This window comes from Gracilinanus agilis, chromosome 2, assembly GCF_016433145.1.
Source record: "Gracilinanus agilis isolate LMUSP501 chromosome 2, AgileGrace, whole genome shotgun sequence".
Classification (NCBI taxonomy): Eukaryota; Metazoa; Chordata; class Mammalia; order Didelphimorphia; family Didelphidae; genus Gracilinanus; species Gracilinanus agilis.
Window position 1 is genome coordinate 695043974 of NC_058131.1, and position 12932 is coordinate 695056905.

Genomic DNA, 12932 nt, shown 5'->3' on the forward strand with positions numbered 1-12932 from the left:
GGGGGGGGGGGGGGAGCCGGCCTTCTGCCCTCGCGGCCTCCTCAGGCAGGCGGCCTCAGTCCCCCTCGTGGCTCGCAGGACCCCGGGAAGATGATCGAGGTCGAGTGCCTGGAGTACGAGCTGGAGCTTCTGAAGATGGACGACAAGATCCTGGCCTACACCGTGAGCGCTGTGGAGGTGAGCCCCCGGCCATGGGGAGGGGGGGAGGTTCAGCCTCGGTTAAGCTCAGACCCCCCCCAACGGGGCTCCCTGCTGCCCCCCATCCCACCCCCAGCCCCCGGGCGCCTCCTTCACTCTCCTCTGTAGGAGAAGGACCAGAAAGGAGGCCGGGAAGGCCCGAGACTCCTGGGGAGGCTCCCCTGCGGGCAGAGGCTGATGGAGATGGGGGGGGGCAGGGAGAGGCCCCCCGGGGAACGCAGAACACAAAGGAGGCCCCGGAGGCCGGCCGGGTGTCCAAAGGGCCCCGGAGAGACGGCAGCTCCCAAATCCGGCTGCTGGCTTTGTGCCGAGTGCCTGGGCGATGGGGGTCAAGGGACTTGCCCAGGGGGGCCCAGCCAAGAAGTGTCTGAGGTCAGATTAGAACCCAGAACCAGCTGTTCTCATGGGGGGAGCCTGGAGAGGAGACGGGCCGCAGGGACGGAGCTGGTTCAGGGCCAGATCGAGCAGCTCCGTCTCCCGGGGCTGAGAGGAGAAGGGGCCGAGGCTCCACGAGGCTCAGGGGCCATTCCCCTGCGGTAGATCTGGGTGGGCAGAGAAGCCGAGGGGCTGAGGGCCCGGATCATTGCCAAGAGGGCCTCCGTGTCACTGGTTTCGGGCCTGATCTGGTGCCTTTAGGCTCTCGAGCCCAGCTCTGGGAAGGCTCTCGGGCTGCCTGGGGAGACCAGGACCCCCTCCCTCCCCCGCTGCCCCAGCAGGCATTGGGGCGGCCCCCGTTCTCCTGTGCCTAGGACTGAGTCTGGCCCGGCCCAGCCCGGGAGGCTCCCACTCGTGTCGTCCCCCGGTCCCCGCAGGTCCAGCTGGCCGTGATCAAGAGGCTGAACTTGGCCCTGCTCCGGGCCAACCGCTTGGGCGACCCCAACGTGATCCAGGTGGTGTGTGCCACCCAGTGGAACGTCTGCCTGCCCCTGCTGCAGCACAACCTGCGCTCGAACCTGCTCAAGCCCCTGCTCGAGGTGGCCGAGATCCTGGAGAAGATCGACAGGTAAGGCCTGCACCACCCCCGGAGCCTCCCGGCCTCCCTGGGCCACCCCGGAGCCTCCCTGGCTCGCTCTCCACTGGGCCAGCTGGCTGCCCCTCTGGATCTCCGCCTCGGCTTTCTCCATTCTTCTGGCCTGGCCGGGGTGCTCTCTCCCCCCATTGCTCGCACAGTAACGTCAGAAGGGAAGGGGGTGCCCTGTGGCCCCTGACTTGCTAGTAATAATAACAGCAGCACCCATTTTGCACATGAGGAAACGGAGGCAGACGAGGGAGAAGCGGTGCCCCCCCCCGGGGCCCCTCAGCCCAGGCTGCCCTCCCCGCTTTGCCTCGTCCTCGAGGGGGAAGGCGATGCCAGGGAGGAGGATGCCAGGCGGCCCCTGCCCGGGTAGAGGCTCCGGCGGGAAGGGGGAGGCGATGCCCGGGGGGCCACGGCTCGGAGCCCCCCGAAGCTGAGGCCGGCGCCCCGGGTTCCCGCTGCAGCCTGATGATTGTGATGAGATGCCAGATTCACATCGAGATCGCCCATATCGAGGAGGACGAGGACAGGCTGATGGTGGCCATGGGCCACTTGCAGAAGGCCCGGCGCCTCGACTTCCTGGGGGGATACCAAGACCTCATCAACATGGCGTACAACCGGCTGCGTCTGTGCGCCATGCTGTACCAGGTTCCAAAGCGCATGGAAGACAAGGCCATCATGGCGATCGAGGAGGTAAGGAAGGTGGAGCCATGGGGCAGGGCGCAGACGCGGGGTGCCCTGTGAGCCCCTCGTCCGTCACCCCCTCCTTCCTCCCACACCCCGTGTTTCCCGTTGGCAGAGGGCAACCCCCCAGGAATGGGAAGCCTGTCCTGGGCACCAGGCTGGGCACCGGGCTGGGCACCGGTTGGATCTGGGACTCGACGGGACTGGACCCAATTGGCCAGAGCCAATCTTGGAGGCTACGAAGAGTCAGGCCGGAGCCACTCGGCCATGGACCAGATAGGATAAATCCATAAGTAAAAGGTGCCAGTCAGCTCTCTGCCAACCGGGCGGTCAGCATTTAATCTGTGTGCCAGGCATGGTGCAGCCCCTGCGGGATCCGAGGACACAGCTAGAGAGCCCAGACAGCCCCTGTGTTCGGGGAGCTTCCGTTCTAGAGAAGGCAGCAAGGACGGGAGAGGAAGCCAACGTGCCAACGCCTCGTCTCTCCCGGTGACGTCGGAGCCGGTGGCTTCTCCTGTGCCCCCCGGGGGCCTCCTCCAGAAGGTGGCGGTCCATTCCGGGCTCTGTGTCGGACTAGAGGGTGCCCAGAGGAAGGCAGTTGGCGTGGGGAAGAACCTGGAGCTCGTGTCCCAGGGCCTGGAGGAGAGGACTCTGCACGGGGGTGTTGGCAGGAGGGGGCAGAGCCTGGGGGTCACCTCCAAGGATTGGAAGGGCCCTCGCACGCAGGAAGGCTCAGCTGTGTTCTCTTTGGCCTCCGTGGGAAGGACGAGGAGCAGCGAGGAGACATGGAAGAGAGGCAGCCTGAGTGTGGCACTGAGGGGACTGTCGCCCCTAGGGCTGCCCCAAAGAGGCAGGAAGGCCCCCGTCCCCTCCGGCTTCGAGAAGACCCCGTCCTTCTGGGACATTGAGGTCCCGAGCGACTCCCCACCTGTGTTTTTGTAAGTGGAGCAGCCCCGAGTGCCGCTTCCCTGGAAAGATGGGACTCCGCAGCCTGCAAAAGCCGAGGGCTCAAGGGCCACCGCCACCGGGCCCAGGAACAGGCTGGGCCTCCCACTCCAGAACCACATCCCCGGCTGCGCCTCCTCCCTCTGGCTGGAGGCCTCGGGCCCAGGGACTTCCAAGCAGCCCTCCAGGGCCCTCCTCACCGCTTGTTTAGAGCAAGAGCCTGGGCCAGATCGTCCCACCAGCTCGCTGCTCCTGGTCGTCCTTCCCGAAAGGCTGATGGAGAGGCTTGTCTGAGCTGGAAGCCAGCGAGCACTTATTATGCACCTCCTGTATTCCGGGCACTGAGCTAAGGGCCTGAGAGAAAGACAAAAAGATGCCCTCAGCTAGACGGATGAGGAAAGACCCTGCAGGAAGAGGCAGCCAGAGGGGCCTGCTGCGAGACCTTCAGCAAGTCCCCGAATCTCTGCCTGCCTCCATTTCCTCCTCTGTAATAGAAGGGTAGTCATGGCACCCGACTTCAAGATCGGGGTGCGGGAAGGAGAGAAGACGTGGAAATCAGCCCATCTGCTACTTGCTGTGAGCTCCCTCCTCCCACCAGCCAGTGCAGAAACCAGGCCCTGGGCTCAGCCTAGGCGGCAGCCCCCTGCCCCAGAACTCCATCCGCTTCAGCTTGGGAATGACGGGTCACAGACTGGGCTTCCCCCAAGCCTTTGTCCTGAGGCTCACTTCTTCCTTCTTGGTAGTCCAGGCAGCTGATTATTTCAATACGCTTGTCAAAGATTCTGTTCATCTTCATCCTCCACCACAGCCTTCGTGTGGAAACCATGAGATCCGGGGCAGCTCTGGGAAGACCCCTCGCTTCTCTCGCCTCCTATTTCCCAGCCTCCCAGCCCATTTCCCAGCTGATGTGTGTCATTGGCAAAGGGGACCTCATTCTCCTGACCTGGGCTCTTCTCTGGAGCCATCGAGGGTCAGCCGCCACATCTATTGGGTCATAGACGAGCGTTATTTCAGTCTGAGGATCACTCCTGGGGGAGGAGGATTCCTGGGAGCTCCAATCTCCCCACAAGGTCGCCATACTCCCACCTTCATACACCAAATAGGCACAGTGGGCCAGCTGGCTGAGGGGGCAGTGAAGGTATAGGGCTGCACGAGATCACAACTGGCAAGGATGGCAGCTCTCTCAGCTGCTGCCCTGGGAGGTGATGCGTCTCTCTGAGCGGAGTCCTGCAGCTCGCTCTCACACGACCTTCTGTCCCGGCAGACGGCAAGTGCTCTTCATCCCCTTTGGAGAACTTCGTACAGTTCAGTCAAAGCTCTGGGGAACTTGGAGGCCGTGCATGGGCAACCTGACTTACAGTTTCCATAGCAAAGGTCTGGCTGCCACAGTTCTATGCAAAAGGAAATTTCTTTATCTTAACTTAATCAAGTACTTAGAGAGCTCCACCCTTTTAACTCAATCAGTCAGAAACCTGTGAATCCTTTGATAAGAGTTTACAAGTCAGAGGATGAGAGGTGGATCCTACAGACACTGCCCCCTTGGGCAGTATTAGGCAAATTGAAAGACTGCTGTTGGTGTCTGTGAAGAAGGGGAGAGACAGGAAATGATGTGGAAAAAGGAGTCTAAAAAGAGACCAACATGATCTGGATTCCATTCCTGCCTTGGCCTTTGGAGAGACTCTTTCCTTGGATTCTGCGTTGGCTTGCTGGAGACTCCGGGACTTTCATGTGGAGATCGGGACTTGAGGAAGCTCCTGCGGGGGCTGAGCCAGACTTCATCCAAGAAGAGCTGGTAGGCTTGTTAAGGCTCTGTCCCTTTTCTGCATTTCCCACTTTCACTTTTTCTACCTTGTAAATAAAAGCTGCTAACAGTCATTTCTACTTGGGGAACTAATATTTTATAAATGGCGACCACTTTTATAACTCATATTGAGTCAAAGCCTAAATTTAAATCTTACATCTGGAATGGTCCCAGATTTATCCCCAGAAAAGATGGAAGTCTGGACAGCTGCACAGATAAGCAACAGCCTCATCAGGAGTGACACTTTTAGCCACCATCTGCAGAAAATGGCCTGCAGAACTTCCTGTATCTTGGAGGCACAAGTGGAACCATTCACCAAGTTGACATCATCAGGGATCTACATTTGGCATCCCTCAGAGCCTTTGTAAGGGGGTCAAGGTGCCATGGAAGAGGTCAATTTTCAACTCTTCCAATGGGCAAAGAGGACAGAAACATAGAATCCAATACTTTGACGGAGGGAGTGAGGCTCTAGACTGACCTGGGGACAAGAGAGGTTGTGCTTTACATTTTCTCAGACAGGAGGGAGTAAGTTGGAGCCAGACCTCCTCTTCTTACTGAAGTCCCTCTCATACTTGTGCTTGAACTCAGAACAAAACGACTGACCCCGTGGTTGTCCTTCTCACCCAAGTGAGTGTCTCCAACTGTGAAGATGCTATCTTCAATAGTAAGATCAGAATTCCCAATCCACGGTCCAAGATCCACACGTCTCTCTTGGCTTGGCACTAAACTTTTGTCCAAGCCAGAAGGAATAACCAAAGCAAGGGCTCACTGAGGGTCCCTTTGAGACTAATGATGGTTCCCACACCTCTGGTGCCTCAATAATGAGAATTGTTGAAGTAGGCTGGTACTGGGACCTCCATCTTGGAATCAGTCTCCTCAAAGGAAGCTTCAGGAATTTCTTTCATTGTGGTCAGACGCATAGAGATGAGCTCTTCTGGATAAAAACTTATGGCCTCCCCTCTGTACTCCACTTGGACCTGGGAACCCCCTGCAGTATTCATCAATCAACAAAGTCAGTGCTCATGGCCCATGCACGACTTCATCTGATCTGGGATCATGTGGGAAGCCAATAAGAGAATGGATAAAAACCTGAGACTCCTCTTTTGACCCCTTTTGTGATCCTTGTGATTTCTTGTTGAAAAGTACTGTGGCCTTATTGAAAAGCTTTAAGCTCTCAGCAAACCAGCAGTCAAGAGGTTAACATTCTTCCCCTTTGGTCAGAAATGCAGCTGCTTGGCAACCCAAGGCCCAAACCTTAGTTTAGCAGGGCGTTTGCCCCTGAGGAAAGTATTCTCAGACTTAGCTTGCTGAATATCACGCAGCTGAAGGCCCAGCCTGGTTCTTATCTTCACCTTGAAGTTTCTGAGGTTTCCGTGTGTTGTCTAAACTCATTGCAGTGTCTACGAAGCTGTAAAACTTTCCTTGTGCTTTTGGGTGAAGGGGAGTCTGAATTTTCATATATAATAAACTCGTGACTCATTGGCACTTCAGAGAAGCAGTTAACAGTCAAGATGGTCTCCCGTGTCCCGTTACTCCTCATCAACTAAGCCGTCCTTATCAGACTATGTAGAGATGATAGCTAGATCTCGGCGGGATCAAGCAGCTGGCACCAACTGCTGTTAGTGGAGTTCATTGCAACTCGCTTTCTCAAGTGTTCCGGGCAGTCGAGGTTTGGCGTAGTCCCGTTTCCTCGGCCATCAGCAGTGATCTCTGCCCTCCCGTGCTGGAAGACTCCTATGTAGGAATCGATGTCACCACGATCGGTGCCGACGGGGGTCCCCCTGGCAGTGTGGCTGGGGTTTGGGGATTGTTAGGGACTGGCGAGGAGTCACAAGGGCTGTTGTGGCACTGCCTGAGGCCCGGCTTGGCTCTAAGACCCCTTTCCTCTCTTACTCCAGCCTATACTCCCGCGTCCCAGGGTCTAGCACAGAGACGTTCTCAGTTTAAGCACTGCGAGGCCATGTGCCTCTCTGAGCAGAGTCCCCGGCCACTCGCCCTCAGGCTACCTTCTGTCCTAGCAGACAGCAAGTGCGCTTCTTCCCCTTCGGAGAACTTCCTATAGTTCAGCTGGAGCTCCAGGGGACTAGAAGGAACCCAAGAAAACGGAGCCAATGTTTCAGCCTCTGGATGGAAAAGAACGGCTCAGCGTCGTAGAACGTGTTGCCCCCGTGGGCTTCCTGCCTACCCGGGGCTTACGAGCACAGAGCTGCTCCATCTGCCAAAGGGCTGTTTGCTTACTGATGACACCGAGTCGCCCAGCTGCAGATTTTGCTGGGACACAATAAAAGTCACAGCAAAGGCGATGCCTTGTCCAAGTGCGTTTGGTCCTCAGGCCCCAAACCAATGACTTCTGCGCTCGAGGAGGCGTGAGCAGTCGTGTCCTCGCTCTCCTCTCTCGCGCCTGCCCCCTGCCTCAGTGCCATCCAGTTGTCCCAACTCCTGGCAAGCATAAAGTCTGGGAGACCCCCAAAGCAGTTTCTTTTCTAGGAGATGTGAAGGTTCCGCTCTAGACGAGAGGTGGCCTCGAGCCTGTGGCTCGTGAGAATTGCCTCTCGGCCTGGAGCGTGTGCCCTTCTCCCGGGCTAGAAAGACTCTGGAAGTCACAGACCGGGGAACGCTAGAACGTGGATGCTCTCTCGAGCATCTCCCTTAGTCTGCAGATGAAGCAGGCAGGCCCGGAGAGGTCCCCAGGACGCGGCCCTGGCCCTACAGCCTGCTAGATGCCAGGTCCTGAACACCCGGCCCAGGAGCCATCTCGACTCTTCCTGTGTTCTGGAGCTCCTCCAGCTCCTTCTCTTCAGGAAGGAGGGCAGGAGCCCTCAGCCTCCATTGCCAACCCCCAGGTCACCTCTCGTTTGTCACAGGCCAAAAAGACAAGACCCAAAGACAGCATAAGGAAGAAACGGGCTCTGCTCGTGAACGTGGGCCTCGCCTTGGCGCCTGACGCCTTTCAAATTGTTCTGGATGGAGAGAACGAGAACAAAGGTAAATAGCTGTGGTCCGTCCTCCGGGGGCAGCTGCGCCACTCCGGCCCTCCCTCCACTGGTGGGATTAGCCCGCCTTCACCTGCTAGAGGAGATTGGGGGCGCTCGCTGCGTGAGGCAGCTTCTGGTGGCTCTAATGAATAATGACAAGCAGGGCGGCCTTCCGGGGGCAGAGGGTCAAGGCGAGAAATGCCTGGAGAAAGATGGCCTGTCTGGATCATTGTCATAGTTTGGGAGACCAGGAGCGGCTGGGCTGGAAGGCGGCTCCGTTGGTGTTAAGAGCCCTCCAGGCTGGCCTGACTGCTAAACTCCCAGTGATTTCTTTGGCTTCGGTTGGGGGACAACCTGAGTGCTCGCTGTGCTGCCCGCTGGGCCAAGACACTTGAACTGGATCGGCCAGAGGGTCCATCCCCTGTGAGGGCTGCTCATCCTTTGATAGGAAAGTCTCTGGGCAGCCCCGGCTCTGCTCCCTTCAGCCAGCGTTTGGAAAGAGCTTCGGGAGAGGGTCAGAGGACTTGCCTGCACCCCTGGGTGCCCTCAGAGACAGACAGAAATCCATAAAAAGCAATGGATAAGCCAAGGCAGCCACTTTTTTCTCTATTGATAAGCAGTTAGTGAGTCTCTACACTGTGCCAAATTCGAAAAGGAATTCTGGCTCTAGAGCCTAAGGCCGCTTTTCTAAGTCCGATGTGAGGCATTTGGGGTCACCTTTTTCTGAAATCCTCTTCTCTCCACTTCCTGTGTTCTGTCGACAACGGACGTCCGGGGATCTTTGGGGAACTCCGTTTGGGTGAATTTCTCAGGGAGAAAAGGTGATACTGGAGTGACCTGCAGGCCCTGAAGGATGGAGGTTCCCTTGGTTTTTGCTGAGCTTCCAAGATAGCCCCTTTTCACGTCTTGCTTCGGGGGCCCTGGGGCCTTGTCAGCCGGGTGCCACCTTTCAGGGCACTCTTGCCTGTCTGATATCTAACTCGAGGGTACATGGGAGCACCAGGAAGTGGTGTAGTGCCGGTGGGGTAGCACCCTTGTCTCAGAGGGGCCCCAGGAGGTAGGTAGCTTAGCCGTTCCTATCCTGTTGTCCAGAGACAGAAACTGAGGCCCTGGCCCTGGTTCCTGGCTCTGCCCTCTGCCGAGCGTCAGGATCCTCTGTGGACCCCACACTGGCCCTCGCACAGAGCCGGTTCCATCGGCTCGGCCGCCCCTTCCCCCGGCTCGGCGCTTGGCATTCGGCTCCTGCCAAGAGACAACCCGAGAGGAGACGGCGGCTCGGCCTCGCCCAAATGGCTGCTGTTGCATTAGAGCCCTGGCTGGCCCCGAGGCCCTGGGACAGAGGCTGCAGCTGAGGCCTGGTACCTCGCCCTGGGCCTAATCCAGGGCCCCAGAACCCCGGGGCGCACAGAGATGGGCTTTGGCTGTTTCAGCAATCATTCTTGGGGGGCTGCCCAGGAAGGGGAGTCAGCCAAGGCCTGGGCAGCCTCTCAGGGCCTGGCGGTTCTTGCCAACCTGCAGTCGCGATGGGTAAGAGCAGAAGACACATCAGCTTCCTCTGTGCCAAAGCCCGCCATCACACCATGAGCGTAGACAAGGCCGAGGGCCATCTGAAGCGCCTCAACCGGGACAACCACGAGGAGCGGTGAGCCCTGGCACCTGGGGGGGAGGCTGGGCCTCGGGCAGCCGCCTCCTCGTCCCCCCGTCCAGCTCGGGCTCTCCCAAGGTCTGGGCCCTGTCCGGTGGCGGCTCCATCCTGGGGCCTGTCCTCACGGCGCCGGGGGAAGCCTGTGGAGCTGGGGGGAGCCTCCATCCAGGCCTAGCACGTCCTCCCAAGCTGTGTGCCCTCGGAAGCCTCAGACGTGGCGGGCTGGGCTAGGCTGGACATCATCCCACAGCAGCCCTTAAATGAGGAAACCGAGGCAGGCTGCCACAGGCCTATGGAGCTGGCTGGCAGGACCCCGTCCCTTGTCCATCCCCTCAGGGAAGCCGGGAAGGGGAGCCTTGTTTCCCAGGGGCAGGGACTGAGCTGGTTTTTCTGGGCCTCTCGGGCGGGCATGGCTCAGCTCCTGAAGGGGGGGGGGTCAGGTAAAGGCCTCTCTCTCCTCTCCCCCCTTCCTGGGGCCAGGATCTACATTTGGGCCGACTTAGCCAAAGTGTCCCGGAAGCAGGGCGTGTGGGACGTGTGCCGGACGGCCTGCAGGTTCTGCCTCCTGTATGATGCCATGTCCAAGAGGATGGTCAAGGTCAAGAAAAGTGAGGAGGCTGCCTGGCCCTGCCCCCATGCCCCCGTGCTCCCATGCCCATCCCCTCAGTGCCCACATGGGCCCCCGCCCCAGCCACTTGAGAGCAGGGTAGGAAGCGAGAGAGCATGGGGGGGGGGGCGGGACCCTCCTGGGCTCAGAGGCTAGAGTGGATGAGGTGGGAGCTGAGCCACCCTTTATTAAGCACCTACTGTGTGCAGCACTGTGTAAGCACCTGGCAATTATCACATCGTCAGATGCTCACAACCCCTGGAAGGAAGCGCCACCCTCATTATCCCCATTTCTCAGCTGAGCAAATGGAGGCAGACAGGGGTGACACAGTGGCTTCCCCAGCTCATGCAGGCCCCAAGTTTTGAGGCTTGATTGGAACACAGGCCCTGCCCTCTGGCACCCTGCCCTGCCCTGCAATGGGCCAGTGACAGAAAGGAAACTGCACCCTAACAGGGGATGTAGAGCAGTGCAGCGGCTCTCCCCACCACTGGAGCGATGACCACCCGGAGGCTCATCGCAGTGGGGACGAGCCCGCAACTCGTGGCAGCCCTGCGGGCACGACCCAGTGAGGGCAGGCTGGCATCTCGCTCTAGGGACCCCGGTTGGGGGGGGCCCAGGGGAGCAAATCTGGAGCAGGATCGCTGGTTCTTCCCTCTCACTTGGCCTGCCTGAGAGCCCCAAACTCCAGGAGGGATGCCAGGCCGACCCGTGCGCTCTGTGCTCCGTCTAGGCCCCGTTGGGAAGAAGAAGCGCCTCTGGGGGGCGTTGGAGATCAACCTCGACACCCTGGGCCCAGAATCGGGCCAAAAGCCCATGTCGGTGGACGTCCTGCGCACGTTTGCTGAGGTTGGCTTCATCAATGCCGAGGTCAGTGTGCCAAGGCTCCCGGGCTGCCTGCTGGGTCCTCTGGGGCCCGGCCTTGGGCGCTGGCCTTGGCTGAGGACCGAAGGATGGGGGGAGCCCCACGTGGGAGTTCTGGAGACGCCCTGAGCCTCGCGGCCTCCCCGTCACCCTCCCTGGCCCTCCCACCCACCCTCAGGCTCGTACTCAAGCTATGGGGGGACAGCGGTCTCCCCAGGCTTCTGGACCCCAAGGTGCAGCCCAGGCCACTCAGGGAGGGGGGCCCCGTGGGCACCCTTAAAGGAAGGCTGGGACTCCGGGTCCCTGGCCCCTGGCTCCCAAGTCCAGTCTCCCCTCCTGACCCAGCCTTCCTTCATGCTTCTAGGCCATCATCCACTTCCTGCGGTCAGAGGGCATCGAGCTGAATAACCGGCCCATCCCCCCCGAAGTCACAGTCCCACACCACCCTGGCAACGTGGTGCCCCCCGAGGAAGATGCCGAGTGGCTCACCTACAGGTCTGGCCCCCTTCCCCACCATGGCTGGATTTGGGCCCCTCACACAGCCTCGGCCCATAGAGGGAGCCTCAAGGGGCCTTCCGGCCCCTCAGAACCTTAAAAGGCTCCTTTGGTGAGCCAGGGGCTCCCGGGGCTGCCTTCGTGCCGCTGCTGCTGAGCTGGGCCAAGGAGACTGTGCCAAGGGGTCCCCCCTCCCTCTCCGCAGCCCCTAGGTCACAGCAGTTGGCATTGGGCCAGGGAACGCCCCCCTCCCCCCCCCCCCCATGAATGCATGTAGGCAGTGAAGAACCTTGGGTGCTTCTCATTGGAACTGCCTCTGCCCCAGCCTCCTCCTCCCCCTTTGTTTCTGGAGGCCCAGAGGGTGGGCAGGGATCTTCCCCGAGGGGGAGAAGTAGGTTCCCCCTGGGCCTGAGCTTCCTGGGCTTCCTGAAACAGATCCTAACAGTCTAGGTGAAGGAGGTCTGAGAAGGCCCAGGACAGGGGGATCCTCACCTCCCTGTTCCTCTTGAGGAAGCCCAGGATCTCCAGAGCTTTGTCAGCAGCCACATCCCACTGCTTGCAGGCCATGGAGACTCTCGGAATTTTTATCCAACAATTCCTTCTCTTTACATGGGAAGTTGATTCTTGAACCCACACGCAGGACTTTACATTTATTAGACTCAGATCCTCCGACATATCCTGATCTTTGTGGATCTCCGCTGCCCCCCAGTGGGGTAGTCATTCTCCCCATCTTGGCATCATCTGCACATCAGATGACCAGCCAGGCCAGCCTCTATTCAGATCACTGATCAAAACAGAAAACAGAGAGGCCAAACACAGATCCCCGGGAACTCCACTGGAGACCAGCCGCCCTTTCCCAACCTCCCGCTTCCCTCGTCTATCCCGTGATTCTCATATCACCAATGGTGGCTCAGCTAGGCAGACGGTTCTTTCAAGAACTGAGAAGGTTGTCCGTCTAGGCCAGGTGACTTGAATTAATTGAGGCCATCTGGACGGCTCCCTCGCTCTCATGCCTTAATTATCTCTGGATTAAAACAATACCTGCTCTAGAGATGGGAGGTCCTAGGTTCAAATCTGGTCTCAGACACTTCCTGGCTGTGTGACCCTGGGCAAGTCACTTGACCCCCCATTGCCAACCCTTACCACTCTTCTGCCTTGGAGCCAATACACAGTATTGACTGCAAGATGGAAGGTGAGGATTTAAAAAAAAATACCTGCTTTGACTTTGGCAGTGCCGAGCTGCAGGCAAGGCCTCCCCCACCGTGGAGGTCCTCATCAGAACTTACTGTGTAGTGATGCCCTCCCCAGGCTCGCCCCCTTCACCCAGCCAGCAGAAATGCTCACGGGGCTCAGATAAGATGGAGGTCTGCCCCTTCGCTTCTGTTATGGTGCAAGACCACTAGCCTGGCCATCTCGTGTCTTAAGTGATTGGAGGTTGCCAGGGCCTTGCCATGGGTCCCACCATGGTACCTTTAGGCCTGCCAGACCTTCCCATCCTTCCTCCATCTGACTCCATTTGGTAGGTTGTCTCCTCCAGGGAGAATGAGCTCCTTGACAGTGGGACTGTCTCCCTTGGTCATGACAGCTTAGCTTAATGCTCTTCTTCCCGTCCTCCCCTCCTTCCTTCCTTCCTTCCTTCCTCCCTCCCTCCTTCCTTCCTTCCTCCCTTCCTTCCTCCCTTCCTTCCTTCCTTCCCTCCTTCCTTC

General features: G+C 59.0%; 1 protein-coding gene across 1 annotated transcript in view; it reads left to right on the forward strand.

Moving 5' to 3' along the window:
* Window positions 1-12932, forward strand: part of CFAP46 (cilia and flagella associated protein 46) — a 160677-nt gene that overhangs the window by 18208 nt on the left and 129537 nt on the right. The window contains exons 6-13 of the mRNA XM_044660305.1: window positions 46-177; window positions 1011-1201; window positions 1678-1906; window positions 7508-7628; window positions 9137-9260; window positions 9744-9871; window positions 10559-10737; window positions 11096-11226. Coding sequence (XP_044516240.1) covers window positions 46-177; window positions 1011-1201; window positions 1678-1906; window positions 7508-7628; window positions 9137-9260; window positions 9744-9871; window positions 10559-10737; window positions 11096-11226 — 1235 coding nt within the window. The remainder of the gene's footprint in view (window positions 1-45; window positions 178-1010; window positions 1202-1677; window positions 1907-7507; window positions 7629-9136; window positions 9261-9743; window positions 9872-10558; window positions 10738-11095; window positions 11227-12932) is intronic.